This window comes from Jaculus jaculus, chromosome 1 (genome assembly GCF_020740685.1).
Source record: "Jaculus jaculus isolate mJacJac1 chromosome 1, mJacJac1.mat.Y.cur, whole genome shotgun sequence".
Taxonomy (NCBI): Eukaryota; Metazoa; Chordata; class Mammalia; order Rodentia; family Dipodidae; genus Jaculus; species Jaculus jaculus.
The window spans coordinates 31,268,474-31,291,507 of NC_059102.1; the positions used below are offsets into that span (position 1 = coordinate 31,268,474).

At 48.5% G+C, this 23,034-nt stretch overlaps 1 protein-coding gene across 1 annotated transcript; it reads left to right on the forward strand.

Annotated features, from left to right (window-relative positions):
- The first annotated feature begins 3,869 nt into the window (after positions 1-3,869).
- Positions 3,870-8,250, forward strand: Calhm3 (calcium homeostasis modulator 3). The gene is made up of 3 exons (XM_004659379.2): positions 3,870-4,156; positions 5,422-5,677; positions 7,747-8,250. Exons 1-3 carry the CDS (start codon positions 3,870-3,872, stop codon positions 8,248-8,250), a joined length of 1,047 nt encoding a protein of 348 aa, XP_004659436.1.
- Positions 8,251-23,034: the final 14,784 nt, after the last annotated feature.

Consider the following 23,034-nt stretch of genomic DNA (forward strand, 5'->3'; position numbering starts at 1 on the left):
GTGTGCCCACTTTTTCTACCTCTTCCCCTGCCTCTTTCTCTCTCTCTCTCTCTTAAATAAATAAAATAAAAAATTTTCCAATTACAGGTTAACACATTTAGAAATGTTTCCTAATCAACATTGGAAAAAAAAATGCGAGCTTTAAAAATTCTTCCAAGGCCTGGTGTGGTGGTGCATGCCTTTAATTCCAGCACTTGGGAGGCAGAGGTAGGAGTATCAGGGTGAGTTCAAGGCCAGCCTAAAACTACATAGTGAATTCCAGGTCAGCCTGGGCTAGAGCAAGACCCTATTATGAAAAAATATTTTTTTCCCCAAGATTTTAAACCAGGCATGGTGGCTATAGTCCCAGCTAGTAGGAGGCTAAGGCAGGAGGAAGATTGCTTCCATCCAGGAGTTTGAGGACAGCCTGAGAAACATAGTAAGACCTCACTCATTGAAAAGGGGGGAGGGTGGGCTAGAGAGATGGCTCAGCAGTTAAGATGCTTGCCTGCAAAGCCTAACAACCAAGGTTCAATTACCCAGTACCCATGTTAAGCCAGATGCACAGTAGCACATCTGCTTATAAATAATAATTTTAAAAAAAGAAGTCTTGTGTTCATTAGAAATGAGAATGCTGATCACAGCCACCTTCTGTGATGTCCCTTTGCTTCATCTGCTCCCTAATGAGCTCACCCTCACTTGTGGGATATTCCTCTTCCTGCATTACAAGATCCAATGTGGGGGCTGGAGAGATGGCTTAGCTGTTAAGGCACGTGCCTGTAAAGCTTAAGGATCCAGGTTGGATTCCCCAGTACCCATTGAGCCAGATGCACAAGTGGTGCATGCATCTGGAGTTCATTTGTAGTGGCTAGGGACCCTGGCATGCCCATTCTCCTTTCTCTCTCTCTCTCTCTCTCTCTCTCTCTCTCTCTCTCTCTCTCTTTGTCTCTCTAATAAATAAAAAATAAATAAACTATCTGTGATTTCATGTAGTGGCTTTTGTTTTACAATGCTATCAACATTGTGGGTGCCAACTGGATTTTTTTTTTTTTTTTTTTTTGGTTTTTCGAGGTACGGTCTCGCTCTAGATCAGGCTGACCTAGAACTCACTATGTAGTCTCAGGCTGGCCTCGAACTCATGGCGATCCTCCTACCTCTGCCTCCCGAGTGCTGGGATTAAAGGTGTGCGCCACCACGCCCGGCCCAACTGAATATTGATACACAGTTCATACCACCAATTTTTGTCACATTCATAGGGCCAATTTTAGTCACATTTGGTTTATCTCTTTTTAATTTTTATTACCATACTTATTGGGTCTCATCGTGCCATCCATACATGTGCATAATGCATTTTGATTATATTCCCCTCGTTGCCTCTCTTGTCTCCCTTCCACAGACCCCCTTCCTCCTCTTAACGTGTCCCCTCTTACTTTCTACTCTCATGTTTTTTGTTTTCCATTTTGTGACTTAGTGAGTTTCATTAGGGCTCTTTACAGGAACATGGGTAAAGTTTTGGTTACAGGAGCCAGTCTGGGCAACATAGTAAGATCTCATCTTATTCTTAAAAAAAAAAAAAAAAAAAAGGGAGGGGGAGGCTGGAGAGATGGCTTAGCAGTTGGGGCATTTGCCTGCCACGCCAAAGGACCCAGGTTCAAGTTCCGAAGACCCACGTAAGCCAGATGCACAAGGTAGTGCATGCACCTGGAGTTCATTTACAGTGGCTGAGGGCCCTAAGGCGCTCTCTCTCTCTCTCTCTCTCTCAAATAAATAAAATAAAGAATTTTTTAGGGCTGGAGAGCTGGCTTAGCGGTTAAGCGCTTGCCTGTGAAGCCTAAGGACCCCGGTTCGAGGCTCGGTTCCCCAGGTCCCACATTAGCCAGATGCACAAGGGGGCGCACACGTCTGGAGTTCGCTTGCAGAGGCTGGAAGCCCTGGCGCGCCCATTCTCTCTCTCTCCCTCTATCTGTCTTTCTCTCTGTGTCTGTCGCTCTCAAATAAATAAATAAAAATTAAAAAAAAAAAAGAATTTTTTAAAGGCAGGGAGGGCTAGAGAGATGGTTCTACAACCCATTCATTTGCTTCCTGGGAGCAGAAGGGGAGTGGAAACAAATCAGGATGCAGCAAGAGCGAGGACAAAGCCAGACATGAACAAAGGGGGTCGAAGCACCAGTGTCATGGGAACAACCTTCACCGCACTAACTGGGCGCTTAGCTTAGCACCCACAGAGGTGGGACCAGAAACAAAGTGCAGCTCAGGCCCCTATGCTCGCTGGGCCCTGCTCAGTTAGAAAAGACTAACGCCACATCTGGGGCTATGTAAAGAGACTTGGGGGCGGGGGCTCTGCGTGGTGGCGCACACCTTTAATCCCAGTGCTCGGGAGGCAGAGGTAGCAGGATTGATGTGAGTTCAAGGCCAGTTTGAGACTACATAGTGAATTCCCGGTCAGCCTGGGCTAGAACGAGACCTTACCTCAAAAAAAGGGCGCGGGGGGGGGGGAGCTGGAGAGATGGCTCAGCGGTTTAGGCGTTTGCCTATTGAACCTAAGGGCCCAGGTTCGATTCTCCAGTACCCACGTAAAAGCCAGATGCAGTGGGTGGCACATGCATCTGGAGTTCACTTGCAGTGGCCAGATGCCCTGGAGTGCCCATTCTCTCTCTATCCCTCTCTCTGTCTCTCTCCGCTTGCAGATACATAAATATTTTCTTAAGAGCCTTTGCGACGGCTGGTGTGAGGTAAGTCTCCTCAGGTCACCACGGGTGGCTTGGTAAAAAGACTGTGTTTGGAACTCTCCTGGAGAGCAGGAAGGAGCGTGGGGTGAGTGTGCTACAGTGTGTGTGTGTGGCAGGGAGGCCTCGGCAAAGGGTTAGGGTGTCACTACGGGGGACTTAGGATGGCCTTGGGTGCTGATCTCCAGACGCTCTGGGAAGCCTGGTCAAACCTAAGCAGGGCAGTGGGGTGGTGAAGGCTGTGTTTAGGCACTCCTGGGTCACTTGGCATCCAGACATGGGGAGCAGCAGAATAAAACAGAAGCGGGTGGCTCTGCCCCCCCACCAGCACCTCCACAATACCCATGTGACACTTTGACCCCCTTGCCCTTCTTATACAGCAGTCTCCTTCTGCAGGCCTCGCCAGGACAAACACCGAGGGGAGACCCAGGCTCTTACCAGCATCACCTCCTGGAGAGGTGCCCCTGGAGCTTCCACCCAGCCTGGAAGCCCACAGGAAGTCTTCCCTGGGCAGTACTAAGTCACTTTTTGTTTTGTTTTATTTTATTTTATATTTTTGGGTTTTTCAAGGTAGGGTCTCACTCTAGCCTAGGCTGTCCTGGAATTCACTCTATTCTCAGGGTGGCCTCGAACTCCCAGAGATCTTCCTACATCTGCCTCCCATGTGCTGGGACTAAAGGCCGGCGCCACCATGCCCAGCTAAGTCATGTCTTGATCCAGATCAGCAAATACGATTTGGCTCTTTGCCTCATCACACGGAGGATTTGCGTGTACCCAGGAAGCCTCACCAGCTGTCTCATACTCAGACTCTGAAGGGAGGCGCAGTGGGAGACATATTCAAATCTTGAAGCAAGAACTGGGGCGCAGGTGGAGGGAGGGCAGGGTCCATTTGCCTTGAGGTGCTTTACACTGGCTGGTCACAGGGTGACACGTTTCCACAGAGGAGGGAGTGGCACGGGGAACGATCGCCTGGGCTCAGGCTTGGTGGAGGAGACAGCCTGCTTCTGCCTTCATTCCTTGAACCCTGGAAGCTGACCACAACCTCTTCCTTGTCCCCTCAGGCTCCTGAAAGAAGACAGAGACCCTCTCGTGGAAACCAGGCCTGTCCCAGCTCAACCTAGCCTCAGTGCCCCCACCCACAGCTGTCGCCACACAGCCACAGCCATGGATAGAATCCGCATGCTCTTCCAGAACCTGCAGTCCAGCTCCGAGTCGGTGATGAACGGGGTCTGCCTGCTGCTGGCCGCTGTCACTGTCAAGCTGTACTCTTCCTTCGATTTCAACTGCCCCTGCCTGGCACGCTACAATGCCCTCTATGGCCTGGGCCTGCTGCTCACTCCTCCGCTGGCCCTCTTCCTCTGTGGCCTCCTTATAAATCGACAGTCTGTGGTAATGGTGGAGGAGTGGCGCCGACCCACAGGACGCAGGAAGAAGGACCTAGGCATCATCAGGTATGGGCCCGTGCCTCTCTGCCACCCACGGGCACTGTCAGGGGCCTCTCCAGGCCCACCCTGCCAGCCCATAGGCACTATTATGGATACTTCTCCCTTGCCCAGCTAGACAATCAACTCATCCGCTAATCTTCATCTAGAAACATATCTTCTAAATTTTATTTACTTATTTGAGAGAGAGAGGGAGGGAGAGGAAGAGAATGGGCATACCAGGGCATCTAGCCACTGTAAATGACCTCCAGATACATGTGCCACCTTGTGCATCTGGCTTTGCATGGGTACTGGGGAATCGAACCTGGGTCCTTTGGCTTTGCTGGCAAGCGCCTTAACGGCTAAGACCCTAGACACATATTTTTTTGTTTTGTTTTATTATTATTTTATTGACAGCTTCCATAATTACAGACAATAAACCATGGTAGTTCCCTCCCTCCTACATATTTTCATTCCTATCAGGTGCCACTTTTTCGTGGCTTGTGCTGGAAAAACAGGAATGGCACAAGGTTCCCAAGAATTATCTCTCGCACTGACTGACCATGGTTTATAACTTGTCACTGGCATGAAAGGCTCATTGAATGCATAGTAATGATCCATGCGCTGTGAGAGGCAATGGGTTGCTTAAAGGCTGTGTCCCCTTCTTTATAAATTCCCTGAAGCAAGAACTTCACTGTTTGCATGCACCCTGTGTCCTCAGGATCTGGAACACGGGTGATATCCTTTGTAGAAATCAGCCAATGAAGCTTACAATTTTTTTTTTATTTTTTTAGTTATTTTTATTTATTTGAAGGAGGCAGAGAAATAGGCAGATAGAGAGAGAAAATGGGCGCCCCAGGGCCTCCAGCCACTGCAAACAAACTCCAGACGCATGTGCCACCTTGTGCATCTGGCTCACATGGGTCCTGGGGTATTGAACCTCAAACCAAGGTCCTTAGGCATCACAGGTAAGTGCTTAATGGCTAAGCCATCTCTCCAGCCCAGCCAGTGGATATTAACAAGTCCTAAGCTTCACCCACTGGCTGGCAGTGCATCCCCACCTGGGGCCAAGCTCTGTGTTCCTGAATGCTTTGCAAGCATGGCCTCTGGATACTTTCATCAGCCCAGAGACCACTCCTTTATCAGACCTGTTTTCTAGAATGAAAACCTTTGACCCAGAGAAGCTAAGAACCCTAGGCAAGCTCTCTCGGCTGGAAGCGACAGAATCAGTCCAACTCTGCTGACGCTAGCGGCACTCGGGCGGCCCCTTCAAGCCACCGTCCCTCTGCCCCCAGGTACATGTGCTCCTCGGTGCTGCAGAGGGCTCTGGCGGCACCGCTGATATGGATCCTGCTGGCCCTCCTGGATGGGAAGTGCTTCGTGTGTGCCTTCAGCAACTCCGTAGACCCAGAGAAGTTTCTGGACTTTGCCAACATGACGCCCAGCCAGGTGCAGCTCTTCCTTGCCAAGGTGCCTTGCAAGGAGGATGAGCTGGTCAGGAACAGCCCCGCACGCAAGGCTGTGTCCCGCTACTTGCGATGTCTGTCACAGGTCGGTTGTGGGGGGAGGGTCCTGCCTCACCGCCTTGCCCTCCCAGATACCCTCATTGGCTTGTGGTTGGGGCTGGGCTGGGTCTATATGATTTCGGGGGATCCTCCTCACTGCTGGAGCCACAACCATAGAGCGAGAGGTACAAGGGGCTGAGGGCGGCATGTCCTGGGAGGTAGGCCCTGGGCCACCAATACTAACTTACCTAGGACAGGTGTCAGGTGCCCTGCCCTTCTGAGAGTCAGCCAGCCCATCCCAGAAGACTGGATGACAGAAAGGCACTGGGCATGTACTGCAATGCCTTATTTCTCACCTCGGACACGATCTTCCAATTAGCCTGAAATAATACCCGTCGCCACTGATTGAGTCCTCCCATGTCCAGGTGTCATGCTAAGTGTTAAACATCCACTAGATCACTTAATCCTGGGAACAACCCTGTGAAACCTATACAGTTGTGATCATCCCATCTTAACGTAAGGAAGCTGAGGATCTGAGAGCTTTTAGTTCACAAGGCCAAAGTCACACAGCTTGTAACAGACAGGGCAAGGGTCTGGATGTGTGCGCTATTGCCCCTTGAATCACCTCCCTTAAATGCAGGTCCTTTGCCAGGTGCCTGACTCCCTGCTGGGAATCTAGTTCATCATGGATAGGGGAACAAACCCAGCCCCACCTCCACCCACTCTCTCAGCTCCATCACCTCCACACCCAGAGTACGTGCTGGCCTGTATCAGCCTCAGAGCATGGCATGAGCCCATTACGCAGCATACGGCACCCCTAGGCTCACAGGCCCGAGAAGACACGGCCCTGCCCTTTGGGGTGAAGGCTAGCAGGGTGATGAAAGAGGACCAGCACTCAGGATGCAGGGCTCTCTAAGCTCTCCTAAGTTGAGAGGGAAAAAGGTGGAGTTTGCAGTCAGACCTGGGTTTGAATCCTAAGTTTTCCATTATCAATCATATCAAGCTTAGCAAGTTGTTTTGGCTTTTGATCACTCGTGTACAAAATATGAAACTTGTTTGGTAGGAGAGTGTGTGTGTGACCAAATGAGAGAACTGTGTAAATGGTGGGAATGTCATCTATAAGTGACAAAGATTTCTCATGTCTGTGCCAAGTGCCTTCTCTGTTCCAGGTCAGACAGGTGCTCCAGACCTTCAGGTAGGTCTGCAAGAGACTGCAAATTTGAAAGATAGGAGAGGCTGGGCATGGAGGCAGAGGTAGGAGGATCGCTGTGAGTCTGAGGCCACCCAGAGACTACATAGTGAATTCCAGGTCCGCCTGGACTAGAGCGAGATCCTACCTCAAAAAAACAACAAAAATAGAAGGAGGAGGAGGTAGTGGAGGAAGAGGAGGAGTAGAAGGAAGGAAGGAAGGAAGAAAGGAAGGAAGGAAGGAAAGAAGGAAGGAAGGAAGGAAGGGAGGGAGGGAGGGAGGGAGGGGAGGGGAGGGGAGGGGAGGGGGGGAGGGGAGGGAGGGAGTGGTAGCACACACCTTTAATCCCAGCACTCAGGTGGCAAAGGTAGGAGGATCACTGTAAATTCGAGGCCACCCTGAGACTACATAGTGAATTCCGGGTCAGCATGGAAAAAAAGAAAGAAGAAAGGAAGGAGGGATAGAGAGGAGTGAGCCAGGTGTAGGCTCCAGCCTTAGGGAATGACTTCAGATACTCTTCACTGTTGGCCTCGAACAGTTTCCCTGTCTCTGTTCCTAGAGTAATATGACATGGATGAGGATGGAGAGAGAACTTAACCTGAGGATGGGGAAAAAAAAAAGATAAAAGGATGGTTAATGAGCAGGTGGGTGGTGGACTATGCACAGAAGGAAGAACAAAAGTATGGAAGCGTGAATGGATGGGATAAGAGGATGGAGGATGACTAGAGGGGTCAGTGCTGGTCAGATCAGGAGAGAGGATGGATGGGTGGGAAGGTATCAGTGGAGAACAGGTGGGAAGGAAGCCAGTTGACTGGACAGGTAGTTGGTAGGATAGTAACTGAATGGGCAGGTGTATGAGTTTAATGAAGGATGGAGGGAGAGGTGAAGCCCCCCTGCACCTCACCTCACGCCTCCTCACCCTCCAGGCCATCGGCTGGAGCGTCACTCTGCTGTTGATCACGGTGGCCTTCCTGGCCCGCTGCCTGAGGCCCTGCTTCGACCAGACGGTCTTCCTGCAGCGCAGGTACTGGAGCAACTACGTGGACTTGGAGCAGAAGCTCTTCGACGAGACGTGCTGCGAGCACGCGCGGGACTTTGCGCACCGCTGCGTGCTGCATTTCTTCTCCAGCATGCAGAGCGAGCTGCGGGCTCTGGGCCTGAAGCGGGACCTGGCAGGTGGGATCCCGGAGCCACAGGCGTCCCCGGAGCCTCCAGAGCCCCCAGAGGATGTGGACGGTGGCAGTGGCAAGGCGCACCTGCGTGCGATCTGCAGCCAGGAGCAGGTGGACCGCCTCCTAAGCACCTGGTACTCGAGTAAACCGCCACTCGACCTTGGGGCACCATCTTCCAGGCTCTGGGGTCCTGGCCTCAACCACCGCCTCCCCGTGGGGGCTCCCAGCACCAAGCTGCGTCATCAGACTGATGTGTAGGGGCCCTGTCAGGCTCCGCGACAGTGGGGTTCCCTTGTGAAATACCCATGTCGACGTGGATCTTGGAGCCACCCTACCTTTGTGGGCCTTCTATATCCCGCTGTCTACCTATTTTCTGGTTGTGTTTGCTCCCAAGCCACTCTCATTTCCCCAGTGGCTCAAGACAAGTGAAGGCTTCTGACGCAGTGCTTCTAGTATTGAGCCCCAGAATCAGTCTTGTCTGCTGTCTGTCTGTCTATCTATCTATCTATCTATCTATCTATCTATCTAATCTCTTGAGGCAGGGCCCCGACTTGCCTTGAATTCTATTCACGTAGCTGAGACTGTCTTGAATGTCTGATCCTCCTGTTCCTACCTCCCTCATGCTAGGATTGCAGGTGTGTACCACCACAACCACTTTATTTGGGGATAAAACCCAGGATTTTGTGCACACGATGCAAGCAGTCTACCAACTGAGCTATATCCCAGTCCTTTTTCTTTTTTGAACAGGAGCTCACTAAGTGACCTGGGCAGGCCTTGAACTATGGAAACCCTCTGCCTCAGCCTCCTGACAATAGGAGGTATACGGTGTGAGACTCTACACCCAACTCTCCAGAATCTCATTTCTTTCCTTTCCTCTCTTTCTTTCTTTTCTTTTACTTATTTATTATTATTTTATTGTTATTTTCAAAGTACAGTCTCACTCTAGCCCAGGCTGACCTGGCACTCACTCTGTAGTCCCAGGCTGGCCTCAAACTCACAGTGATCCTGATCCTCTCACCTCTGCCTCTCGACTGCTGTGATTAAAGGCATGCGCCACCTGGCAGGATCCCATTTCTAACAAGCTTCAAGGTAATACTGATGCTTCTAGTCAGCGGAGGAAATTTTGAGCAGCAGGGTCTGGTACATCTACCTTGGGTTCTGGGTCCTTGACAATGATTCTAGCTTAGAGGCTTTTAAAAATGCCTTTATTTACTTATTTGAGAGAAAGACAAACAGATAAAGAGAGAGTGAGTATAAGTATGCCAGGGCCTCCTGCCACTACAAATAAATTCCAGATGCATGCATCCCAGTGTCTATCTGGCTTTATGTGGGTACTGGGGAATCACACCCAGGACATCAGGCTTTGCAAGCAAGCATTTTTAATCATGAGCCATCTCTCCAGCCCATTTTTCTTCTTTTGTTAATATTTTATTTATTTATTTGAGAGAGAGTGGGGAGGAAGAGCTAGAAAGAGAATGGGCACACCAGGGTCTCCAGCCACTGCAAAGAACTCTCGACACATGCACCTCCTTGTGCATCTGGCTTACATGGGTCTTGGAGAATCACACCCGAGTCCTTAGGCTTCGCAGACAAGTGCCTTAACCACTAAGCCATCTCTCCAGCCCTTCTTTTAATTCTTCCCCTCCTCTTTCTTCGTCTCCTCCTCCTCTTCCTTCTTCTTTTACTAAGTAGCTGGCCCCAACTTGCTAATGTAGCTAAAAACATCCTTAAATTCTTGATCATCCTCCCCCACCTCCCAAGTGCTGGGATCACAGGCATGTGCCACCATCCGTGGTTTGTGCAGTGCTGGGGATCGAACCCAGAACTTTATACATGCTATGCAAGCCCCGGACCAACTAAACCACACCCCTACCCTATGGCCCATTTTTAAGAAGACAAGACTGAGGCATAAAGGAGGCAAAGTTATCCAAGGTCATCTGAGTAAGAACTGGAACTGGATCCCTGGATACCTGGCTCCAGCGTCTGTTATGTGCTATGGTGTCTGTCTGTCTGTTGAGATCTTTCTGATTGTTTCCAATGTCCTTGTTGGATTTCCTGCAACTTCTATTAGGGTTTCCAGAATAAGTTCTAGATATCTCTGCTTGGTAAGTTCCTATCGCAGGCCCTCATTAGTGTCTCTTGCTGGCTACTCCAGAGAAATAATTTTATATTTTTCTGTTGAGTATATTTTTCTGTGTTTATAGGTTAAGGTGGGCTGACTTTCACACACACACACACACACACACACACACACACACAGCTCCTAGCAGATCTTTCTATAGCCAGCCAAGGCTAAGCCTAGCCTGGAATCTTCACGCTCAGCCTTTTGCTCTCGTCCACCTGACAGAGCTGGCTCCATCATCTTTCTACCTACCACCGTTGCCACCACCTGGAGCCTGACCCCTGAGCTCAGCACCAACTCCTAAGATGACCCATCCCCACCCATTCCCTGGGGTATCTGTCTGCCACCCCCAGAGAGACTGGACCCTGGTGAGTATGTCTCCAGAGCCAGGCAGTAGCGTGGGGTCAAGTGCAGGCACAAAACCCTGAAACACCGGAGTCAGATCTACTAGAGAAACTGTCTCTGGCAGCGAAGAGAGGAAGAGCTTGGGGAAGATGAAACCTTCGAGCAACTCTGGGCCTCGGCCTGTCCCTGATGACTCACTCACTGCGCAGGCGCGCGCACACACCTCACCCCCAGCCTACCTCAATCCATACCCGTGGTAGCTACACAAATGCAGAGCTGGGTTTACCCCATGCTGTTCTGTGTCCTTGGGGCCCTGGGTAGTGCCAGGCCACTGGATCAGCCCCTGGAGACCAGCCTCCTCCGTCAGACCATCTCTGCTCCCCTGGACTCTTGCCAAGGCACCTGGTGAGACCAGAAACTCTCTGCAGCTCAGCCTCTCACCTGCGGGCTGAGGTCAGGACAAGCAAATGTGTGAAATGGCATGGGGGTGGGGCACGCCTTAGGCCAAGGGTTAGCGGTGATTGAGGGAGTGGGTGGAGAGCCCGGGAGAGGGAGGAGTGGCGAGCTCCCAGCCTGGAGAGAGGAGGCAGCAAGGCACCATGGGAACTAGAAAAGGCTACTACACTCAATACTCCTGGTTGTTGTTTTCTTTCTTTTCCTTTAAAAAAAGTTCCTTTAAAAAAATATTTTATTTTTATTTATTTATTAGAGTGGGGGGGCACGCCAGGGCCTCTAACAACTGCAAACGACCTCCAGACGCATGCACCACCATGTGCATCTGGCTTATGTGGGACCCGGACAATCGAACCTGGGTCCTTAGGCTTCGCAGGCATGAGCCTTAACCACTAAGCCATCTCTCCAGCCCCCCCCCTTTTTTTTTCATAACTTTTGTAGTTTCTATGATGGAAAGGGAAATAGGGATGTGACAAGTAAACGCACCACCAAATGGAAAGGTGCCAAGCTAGCCTTGCAGAAGTAAAGGACCTTGGGCCAAGGGGTCAGAGTCCACCAAGCAATGCCCCCTGAACCCAGTGACACATTATCTGGACCCTCTTCCCTTGGCGGTCCCTGGAAGCATCCCTGCGCTCTTCAAGCCCCAGATGATCCGGCTGCAGACCCTCGAGCAGCTTTCCCATTGTGCGCCCACACTACCTTTTATATCCCTACATGAATGACAACCCTGGAGCCACGGAGGCCACCCCACCTGAGAGTAAGGGATACAGGACACGGGCTGTCTTGGCTCCTTCAAAAATCCCACCTCTCGGGGCTGGAGAGATGGCTTAGCGGTTAAGCGCTTGCCTGTGAAGCCTAAGGACCCTGGTTTGAGGCTTGATTCCCCAGGACCCACGTCAGCCAGATGCACAAGGTGGCGCACGCATCTGGAGTTCGTTTGCAGAGGCTGGAGGCCCTGGCGCACCCATTCTCTCTCTCTCTCTTTCTCTATCTGCCTCTTTCTCCCTCTGTTGCTCTCAAATAAAAACAAACAAAAAAAAATTTTTTTTAAAGACAAAAACCCAACTCTCTAAGGAGAGCAGGGTTCTTGGGGGCCCAAGCTCATGCCCCAGACCTCAGTGAAGTTTAGATTATGACACTGTCCTATACAAGGAGTGTCTTCTGGAAGCCACAGCCTCCAGCTGAGCAGGACAGACATGGTCAGCAGCACGGGCTTTCTGCACTGGTCCTGAGCAGCCCAAGTCTCCACCTCTACTGGGCTGGACCAGAAGGGAAGCTTGTAGGCCCTCAGGACTTTAGGGAAAGACTGGGGTATTGGCAAGCTCCAGGACAGCGACTACTCACACAAGGAGGGAAGCCAAGGAACTACCGGGTCTGACGTCCACAAGGGAGCAGAACGATCGTGTTCACTCTACACGCTTTCCACTTTTCAGGGTCCCATTTTCTGCTGTGGGCCCAGCTCCACCGAATCCTTCTCCCTGACTGTGTTTCATGGGCTCTGTCAGAGATGGGAAACAGGGTCACTGGACGTCTAAGGAAGACCAGTGGAAAGTGGACTGGGGTGGCAGATAGTGGCAGAACAAAGGTGACATTGGCCTGTCTGCTGGTGGCGGCAGCCATGGCAGTGAGGTTTGGACGTTCACCGTTGGCCAGGTCTTTAGCTCTCTTCACTCTGCTCATAGTTCCTCAGCCTAGAGGGAGGCCCAGGACCAACATGGCAGGAACCGTCTCCTCTTTAGGTCTGAATTGGTTTTTGTTGTCATTCTTTTCTTTTCTTGGCAGGATCTATCTTACTTTAGCTCGGGCTAACCTGGAACTTAGTCCCCATCCTGGCCTTTGTCCTCCTACCCTAGCCGCCCCAGGCATCGGGACTAGTGACACACCCAGCCAGGTCTGAATTTTCCAATTTTTAAAAACTTTTTATTTCTATTTATTTGAGAAAGAGAAAAAGAGAAAATAAGAGAATGGGCGTGCCTCGAGCCACTGCAAACGAACTCCAAATGCATGCGCCACCATGTGCATCTGGCTTGTGTGCGTCCTGGGGAATTGAACCTGGGTCCTTAGGCTTTGCAGGCAAATGCCTTATCCACTAAATGTTTTTTAAAATATTTTATTTACTTATTTATTTGAGTGTGAGAGAGAGAGAGCAAGAAAGAAGGAGGCAGATATATACAGAGAGAATATACACAGGACCTCCAACCACTGCAAACGAACTCCAGACACATGCACCACCTTGTATATCTGACTTACGCAGGTACCGGAGAACGGAACTTGGGTTCTTACGTGTCACAGGCAAGTACTTTCACCACTAAGCCATCTCTCCAGCCCAAGGTCTAAATTCTTTAAATTTTTCTTTTCCTTTATTTACCCACATGAGCATTCACTTGGTACCAGGCCCACTGTACTGAATATTGGGAGTAGAATAGTGAGTAAAATAGACATAGACTGTTAGCATTTATGGTCCGATGGAAGCCTGCATATTAAATAAACACCCTCCCAGAGTAATTATGATTACAGTCAGTGTCGCGAAGGGGAAGTCCATCCAGGGCATGGAAACCCATGGAAGCAGGCTGATGTAACCTGCAGGCTCGGGAGGCCGGGCTCAGTCCTGTAATCCTAGTCCTTGGAAGTGGGGGACCCAAGGACAAATGAATTCAAAGTCCACACGACCCTGTCTCAAGAAAATGAAAGGGGGAGGGCATTAAACGTGGAACTTTAAAGATGCGCGGGAATTTCTCAGGTGAAAAATAAATCACAGGGGAGAAGCATTCCAAGATGTGCACTGGACTGAGATGAGAAGGCATTCACCCCGTCCAGGAGGAAAAGGAGCCTGGGGGGCTGAAGTGTAGACCCTGGGGAAGGGTGTCTGAGCTCCCGTTCTCACGGGATCATGTAGGTCCCACCAATGACTGCGGACTTCAGTCACTGGAGGGAATGAATTAAGTAGCAACTTAGTTACAGACTTTTGGTTTTGAAACAACACATGGGGCGGGGCGGGGGGGGTTGGGAAGACATTTAAGCAGTTAAAGGCAAAGCCTGCCAGTCCAGCTTCAATTCCCAAGCCACCCACATAAGCCAGATGCAAAAAGTGCTGTAAACATCTGATGCTCCTTCCCTGGTGTGCCTGTACACACACCTGCATGCGTGCACATGCACGCCCCCATCCAAATAAATTTTTTCATTATTTTAGAGAGAGAGAAAGAGAATTGGCTTACCAGGGCCTCACCCCGTGCAATCGCACTCCAGACACCGGTGCCACCTAGTGGGCATGTGCAACCTTGCACTTGCCTCACCCTTGTGCGTCTGGCTAACTTGGGATCTGGAGCGTCAAACATGGGTCCTTGGGCTTCATAGGCAAGCACCTGAAGTGCTAAGCCATCTCTCCAGCCCTCAAATAAAATTTAAACAAACTAGAATAATACACCAGGTCAGGCATGGCAGTGCATAACTGTACGCTCAGCACTTAGAGGTAGAAACAGAAGAATCAAGAGTTCCAGGCCGGCTGTGGTGGTGCACGCCTTTAATCCCAGCACTTGGGAGGCAGGGGTGGGAGGATCGCTGTGAGCTCGAGGCCAGCCTGACACTACATAGTGAATTCCAGGTCTGCCTGGGTTACAGCAAGACCCTACCTCAACCCCCACCCCCAAAAGAAGAGTTCAAGGCCAGTCTCAGCTACATAGTAAGTTTGAGGCCAGCTGGAGAAAGATCAAGAGACTGTGAGCACCCCTGCCCAGCAATGGGGAGGTTGATATTCATACTGAGAAGAGCCCTTCAAATGCAGCTACTTTGGGGTTTCCATGCTCCTGTAAGTAACCCCAGTAAACTCAGTGAAACTCAATAAGCTCGGCTCACCGAGGTAAACTGGCAGAACTGGCCTTTCGAATGTCGGGGTTGCCTTGCCTGGCGGAGTGAGTTCTCATCAGCTTCTGCCCAGAAAAGTTCATACAACAGACTCTTCGTGTCCTATTTAAAATTTATGCAAAGATACTGTCATGCTAGACTGGGAATAAAATAAAATTTGCTAAAAATAGAGCCACAATGTCAGTTGCTTAACACACAAAATCTGAGGTAGGTTCACAGAAAAGACAGTTGTGGAAGAAGCCCCCAATTGAAAGATGCCCCCATCCATGGTGTCCCCACAAGGAGGTCCTAATAGTGACTACAAGCAGGTCATGAGAAGCTCCTCCCACCCAGGAAACTCTGAAAGGAATCCAGAAGAATCCAAGAGAGGAAAGAGTCAATGAAGGTATGCCCCCCAACATGATGACCAAAGACACCCAGAGCCCGATTCCACCCCTGAGTGAGCCCATTGAGGGAGGGGCGAAGGCAGAATGCTTCCATCTGGTCTCCTACGATCTCTCTGGACACTAGATGGGTCCTGCTGGCTTGCTCTAGGCCAAACAAAAACCCATGCTAGAATGAATATCTGTCCATAGGCCCAAGACTCAATGTTGCCAGTTAGCAGCCATTAAGAGGTGTTGAGGGGTGGCTGGGGAGATGGCTCAGTGGTTAAAGGCTTGCTTGAAAAGCCTGACAGCCTGGATTCAATTCCCCAGCACCCACATAAAACCAGACACACAAAGTGGCTCATGCAAGAGACATGGTCTGCCCATTCTTTCTCTCCCACACATTCTTTCTCTCCCTCCCATGTATAAATGAAAGTTAATTTTTATTTACTTTTATTTGTTTATTTATTTTAGTCTTTCAAGGTAGGGTTTCACTCTAGGCCAGGCTGACCTGGAGTTCACTATATAGTCTCAGGGTGGCCTCGAACTTATGGCGATCCTCCTACCTCTGCCTCCCTAGTGCTGGAATTAAAGGCGTGCGTCACTGTCAGGGCCCGTAGCCACTGCAAAAGAACACCAGACTCATGCACCACTCTGTACATCTGGGTCATTAAACTTTTCAGGCAGTTGCCTTAACTGCTAAGCCATCTCTCTAGCCCTGAATTTTTTAGTTGTTGTTGTTTGTTTTTTGTTTTTGTTTTTCGAGGTAGGGTCTCACTCTGGTCCAGGCTGACGTGGAATTAACTCTGTCATCTCAGGGTGGCCTTGAACTCATGACGACCCTCCTACCTCTGCCTCCCGAGCGCTGGGATTAGAGGTGTGCGCCACCACGCCTGGCTGAAAATTATTTTTTTAAAAAAGAGGTGTAGCCATAGTGCTGAGAAGAAGTGACAGAGGAGTGTTCAGCACATAACCACCTCTATCACACCTTCCAAGGCTCAGGGTTCATTGAGGAAGAGGTGGCAAAAAGAATGTACCAGCCAAAGAATAGGACTGCTTACAATGCAATCGTTCAGACACAAATTGGTCTCAATATCCATGACCTCACAGTCCCTGACACTACCTACACAAGCCCCTCATAATAGGAGAAAAAGATGATGACATCAAAATAAAAGAGAGACTAATTGGAAAGTGGAGTTGGGGGGGGGGGTAAATGGAGGAGGGGAGGGAATTATCATGGTCTATTGTCTATAACTATGAAGTTGTCAATAAAAAATGTTTAGAAACAAATAGAGAGGGATGGCTAAGCTCAGAGGCATGGAGCCAGTATAACTGGGAAGAGAGAACAAAAAGGCAGAAAGAAAAAAAAAAAGGCAGAAAGAGGCCAGACGTGAGACTACATAGGGAATTCCAGGAAGTCAGCCTGAGCTAGAGTGAGACCCTACCTCAAAAAAAAAAAGCAGAAAGAGGTGGATAGACTTCTGCACCAGGTCTCAATCACAGGGCCCCAGTCTATCCGGAGCTAGAAACTTTCAGGAAATGTGGGCTCTGGTAAGCACTGCCATTGTCTCTTGTTACAGCACACTATCCCAGCATGCTTCCTCTGCTGTGGCTAGGAGTAGGCTCTTCATTCTTCTTAGGTCAAGATGGCGTGAGTATGGCTTAGTGGCAGAACACTTGCTCAGCCTGCATGAGGCCTTGTGTTCCATCCTCCACACCTAAAGACTTGCATCTCTGCTAACAGAGCCTGACTCAACCTGAGCTGCAGCTACGTCCCATTGCTGGCCACTGCCTCCTCTGCTGTCCTGTGACCTGGGCTCCCCCACCAGCTGCTGGTCAAGGGCGGCTCCCCACGGCAGCGCCAGGCACTCACACGCATCTACACAAACCGAGCATTTTCCTGAAATTCTGGCAGGCATTCTCCCTTAGGGGCCCCTATCGCATGGCCCGATGTAGACTTTCTTTTTTATCTGGGGTTTTCTTCTGGGCGGGGGGGGGGGGGGTGTTGAAGGCCACTTCACTCTAGGTTAGGCTGACCCGGAATTCAGTATGTAGTCTCAGGGTGGCCTCAAACTCACGGCGATCCTCCTACCTTTGCCTCCCGAGTGCTGGGATTAAAGGCATGTACCATCACTCCCCACTCTTTTTTTTTTTCTTCAACATTTATTTATTTGCCGGGCGTGGTGGCGCACGCCTTTAATCCCAGCACTCGGGAGGCAGAGGTAGGAGGATCGCCATGAGTTCGAGGCCACCCTGAGACTACATAGTGAATTCCAGGTCAGCCTGAGCCAGAGTGAGACCCTACCTCAAAAAAAAAAGAAAAATTAAATAAATAAATAAATAAATAAATAAAAAATATTTATTTATTTGAGAGAGAGAGAAAGAGACAGAGAGATAGAGAGAATGGGTGTGTCAGGGCCTCCAGCCACTGCAAATGAACTCCAGACACATGCGCCACCTTGTGCGTCTGGCTTACGTGGGTCCTGGGGAATTGGACTGCAATCCTTCTTTGGCTTTACAGGCAAGTGCCTTAACCACTAAGCCATCTCTCCAGCCCCTCAATGTAGACTTTCAAAACCCAAGGTCAAAGTCCCACTGTGCACTCTCTTCTAGCATAACAGGTGGCTCCATTCATGACCTTATCATTATCTGCAAAAGGGCTGCATAATGCGTAGCCCAGGCTAGTTGCCTCCCACATTCTGGGGTGATAGGTCTGCACCCCCACAGCCGGCCATAGCAGAAGTTTCTAATATTCTTCACAACTCAGTACATAGAAATAGTGATGGCACCGGGCGTGGTGGCGCACGCCTTTAATCCCAGCACTCGGGTGGCAGAGGTAGGAAGGAGGATTGCCATGAGTTCAAGGCCACCCTGAGATGGCAGAGTTCTTTCCAGGTCAGCCTGGACCAGAGTGAGACCCTACCTCGAAAAACCAAAAAGAAAAAAGAAAAAAAAAAAAGAAAAGAAAAGAAATAGTGATGGCAATGATTTATCATGGAGCAAACCGAGGGAACCCAGAGACATTAATAGGAAACCAGCAACAACAAAATGAAGTGATTATATTCCCATTCTCTTACAAAATTATAAGAAAAATGAGGACAAAGTATTAGTCCATTTATATGCTGCATTTATATTAGACATACAAGTGAAATTTCTATAGCTTTTCAAGATAAGAAACTCCAGAAATCCTGGGGGAGCACAACTTTTTAAAAATTTTGATTATTGGGCTGGAGAGATGGCTTAGTGGTTAAGCGCTTGCCTGTGAAGCCTAAGGACCCCAGTTCAAGGCTCGATTCCCCAGGACCCATGTTAGCCAGATGCAGAAGGGGGTGCACATGTCTGGAGTTCATTTGCAGTGGCTGGAGGCCCTGGCATTCCCATTCTTTCTCTCTCTTCTCTCTCTGCCTCTTTCTCTCGCTCTCTGTCACTGTCAAAATAAATAAATAAAAATAAACCAAAAAATTTAGATTATTTATTTGCACGTGTGTGTGTGTGTGTGTGCGCGTGTGGGCTTCTTGCCACTACAAGAGAACACGAGCTACTCTGATCCTTTTCATCTGGCTTATGTGGGTGGATTGAGAATTTGAACCTGGGCTGGCAGGCTTTGCAGGCAAGTCCTTTAAACATATATATATATATATATATATATATATATATATATATATATATATATATAATATTTATTTTTTACTTATGAGAGAGAGAGACAGAGGGGATGAATGGATGATCCAGGGCCTCCAACCACTGCAAACAAACTCCAGATGCATGTGCCAATGTGTCACCATGTGCATCTGGTTTACATGGGTTCTAGAGAGTCAAACCTGGGTCTTTAGGCTTCACAAGCAAGCACCTTAACTGCTAAGCCAGCCCCTGATAATGATTTTTTTCCTGACAACTTTTTAGCATTAGACTTTTTTTTTTTGCTACATGAAATAATCAAAGACGATTCTATCAAGACTCTTTAACAATAATCATTTCAAATAGTTGAACAACACTGGAGCCAAAACACTTAGCCTAAGTTGGAGAGAAATTTAAAACTAATTCTTACAACCACTCAAAACTTTACCTGAGGGCTGAAGAGATGGCTTAGCAGTTAAGGCATTTGTCTGCAAAGCCAAAGGACCTCGGTTCAATTCCCCAGGACCCACGTAAGCCAGATGCACAAGGTGGCACATGTGTCTGGAGTCCATTTGCAGTGGCTGGAAGCCCTGGTGCACCCGTTCTGTTTCTCTCTCTCTCTGTCTCTCTCTTTCTCTCTCTGCCTCTTTCTCTCATTCTCTCAAATAAAAATAAATAAAAAATAAAAAGATGCTTACCAGGTGGGCAAGCCTCTCTTTAAAAAAATAAAACAAACAAACAAACAAAAAAACTAGCTGAACTGGTGACACAGGCCTTTAATCTCCAGCCCTTGGGAAGCAGAGGTAGGAGAATTACTGTGAGTTCAAGGCTGGCCTGAGACTACATCATGAATTCCAGGTCAGCCTGGGGTAGAGGGAGACCATACCTTGAAAAACAAAACAAAACAACAACAACAACAATTGCAACAGTTGAGATATTTAAAGACCAGCATGTCCTTTACTTGCTGTGACAACTGTATCCAGAATTCATCATCTAATGAGGATGAGGATCTTAGAATCCAGCCAACTGGAACATCAAGGATTTTCAAATATCGCTGCAAGCGGAATCTGCAGGCAGCATTCATGGCTAGAGCAGGCACCTTTCAGGCCATGTGGGCAGCACTGAAAAAGGACACGGCCACCACCTGACAGCCACGTCCAGCACAGGTATGCCAGACAGATCCAGGTGGTGCTCGAACAGCACTCCCGGTTTCCTGAGACACCCAGCCCGCCCCGCCCCTGCCTGACGGCTGTGACCAAGCCCTGGCAGCAGTCAGAGGCCGTGTCTGCTAAGCTATACACTGCAGTAGATGTCTAGGGACCACTGACTTTTTCCTGGTCCCCACCTATGCTTGTGCTCCAGAGGAACCTTTACTAAGGGTCGTCCAGGGACCGTCAGCTTAGGAGCGCCAGTTGTCCCCGGGCCAGTCTGCTGGCTGAGGGGAGCAATATTCTTCCCCATTCTACCCTATTTGTGAGCATTTCCACCTGACAGGCAAACCTGATCCAGCAAGAAGAGAAGTCAGCAGACCACTTACCTCACCCTCCTCCACCCTGAACGCCCCACCCTAGCAGGTCCACTTCTCCACTACAAGCTGGATGGCCATTGGCTAATAGCTTAGACTCTTCATGCCTCAGTCCTCACCTCTGTAAAATGGGAGCACTGCTACCTATTCACAGGACTGTGTGCAGATTATACAAATGCATATTGGCAGCCAGACAGTGGATGCCTGGGTCAATGCCAATTCTCATCAGAAGTACAGAGACACACAGGCCACTAAAGTGGTTGCCTGCACACCTACATCTACAGACACAAGCCATAACAAGCTTACACATGGTCACAAGAAGTTGCACTGATCCTGGGCCCCATGGAGATGTCCTGCCCAGGTTCTACTTCAGCCTCAGCTCCACCCCTTGCCCCAGACAGGAGCTGTCCAGTTGAAGCCAGATCTGACCTGCCCTTCTCAGAGAGCTTCAAGCCTCAGAAGGCACTTGGAAGGGCCAATGGACCGGACTGTGACCTGGGTCCTACAGACGCTTTTGAGACCCAGACTCTGGGCATTAAAAACCCACCACCTGAAAAGAAAATAGCCTAAAATAAATAATGTCGCTAGAGACTGAAGGGAAATTGCCCCATTTGAAGGTGCCATTCTTAAGAATTTGGTATTTAAAAGTTCACCTTGAGAAAATAACGTGTAATATAATTTGAAATAAAGGCATAATAACCTTAGCATTATAACTGAAAAACATTGTTGAATGGGGTGAATTTGTTGAATGAATGATGATAAAGTTTTATGCACAGGCAAAATGTACTGACTAGATATCTGTGTGTAGTGATCTACTTTTACTTTGTAATTTGTAGTCCTTAAAAGACTTTTTAAAAAAAATAAAGTCCATCCTTACACTTAGGTTTTATAAATCATTCTTTTTTTGTAAATTCCATTTGAATATCAAATAGTGTGCTGTATGTTGTGTGTTCAGATGTCTTTACTATATAAGCATTAACTAATTCCTTTCATCCTTAAAACTTTCAAACTGTAAACACCTATATAGCATAATGTAGCTGAAACTACATTGACATTTCTACAGCCAAATCATTGCATGTTACTGCCGTACAAAGTGTGCCCTATTTTATTATACTGTGTATAGTGAAAGAGTGTGTAGTCTTCCAGAACTACATTATGATCTTTGATCACAGGGTTTTTCCTTTATAATGACACAGTAGTATTTACCTATTATAATAGTAAATGAGTAAATCATTTATGAGTATAATGTAAAAGAAAGGGAATGCTTTATAAAATGATTTTTATTTTGAATTTTAAGTGGTAAATTTAGAACTCAGCTGCAAGTGCCAACCTTTGGCTTCAAATATGTAATTCTTAATATAGATGTTAAAACTGTACTTTTAGTTATGATTGGGTCAATGTTAATTCTCCTAGCTTGGGGTCAGTTTCTAAGCATAAGTTTCTTGGATGCTGTTATGGGTTTTTAGAGCCTTATAACTCTAGGAGTATTGTCCTAGAGATACTGAAAATGCCACAGATTTTAGCATCGCGAAGGGAGTGCATGTGACCAAAAGATGAACTTATAACAGTGTTCTTCAAGCTTTTTCCATTATCAGTAACCCCCTCACCCCAGGAAACCTTTTTTTCCCTAATAATTCCCCAAATAAATTTTAATATACATACAAAAAAAAAAAAAAACCCACCACCCTAGAGCTGGAGAGAGGGCTTAGCAGTTAAGGCACTTGCCTCTGAAGCCTAATGACCTGAGTTTGATTCCCCAGTACCCATCCACATAAAGCCAGATGAACACAAAGAGGCAGATGCATCTGGAGTTAGTTTGCAGCCGTTGGAGGCCCTGGTGTGTTCATTCTCTCTGTCTGTTTCTTTTCTCTTTATCTCTCTCTGCTTGAAAATAAATAAAAAAATTTTAGGCGCCAATAAAAATAAAAAAAAAGAAAAAATTTGGGAGGCAGAGGTAGGATCGCCATGAGTTCAAGGCCACCCTGAGACTACGTAGTGAATTACAGGCCAGCCTGGGCTAGATCAAGACTCTACCTGGGGGCTGGAGAGATGGCTTAGTGGTTAAGGCGCTTGCCTGTAAAGCCAAAGGACTTTGGTTCGATTCTCCAGGACCCACATAAGCCAGAGGCACAAGGTGGCACATGAATCTGGACTTCGTTTGCAGTGACTGGAAGCCCTGATGTGCCCATTCCCTCTCTCTCTCCCTCTTTCTCTGTCACAAATAAATAGATAAAAATAAAATATTTTTTTTATAAAAGACTCTACCTGGAAAAAAAAAAAAAAAAAGAACCCATCAACCTGGAGCTTTACTTGTTGATCTGAGGATAGAGGTAGGAAGTGGCATCGGGAAAGGATTTGCTATTATCCACACCTTGCAGACACAGACACACCCACGGAGACACAGGCAACGAGGCACCCACCTAGGCCAATCCAACTCTTCAAATTCCAAGTCCAACATACTCTGGTATTTTACCATTCACCATGCTCACATTAACAGCATCTCCACCACCAGTGCCATCGCCGCTATAACCAATATCACTGTCGCGATGACCCCTCTGAAGCTACCACCACCAGTGACATCCATGTCACCATACCATCATTTAAACTGACGGAGGAGCTACCTGGAGTCCCGACAGCGTGGAAGGAAGGCCCCTGTGGGAAGGGCATAAAGAGGCAAAGTGCTTCCTGGGAGCCCAGAGGTCTCTCAAACTGCAGCTCTGCAGGAGACACCTGTGCCGGAGACTGCTCACTCC

What these genes read in the sequence shown, in the direction of transcription:
- Calhm3 (XM_004659379.2), top strand. Translation starts at nt 3,870, where the DNA reads ATGGATAGAATCCGCATGCTCTTCCAGAACCTGCAGTCCAGCTCCGAG. An exon ending in AAGGACCTAGGCATCATCAG is followed by an intron (nt 4,157 to 5,421) that starts GTATGGGCCCGT and finishes CTCTGCCCCCAG; the next exon opens with GTACATGTGCTCCTCGGTGC. An exon ending in ACTTGCGATGTCTGTCACAG is followed by an intron (nt 5,678 to 7,746) that starts GTCGGTTGTGGG and finishes CTCACCCTCCAG; the next exon opens with GCCATCGGCTGGAGCGTCAC.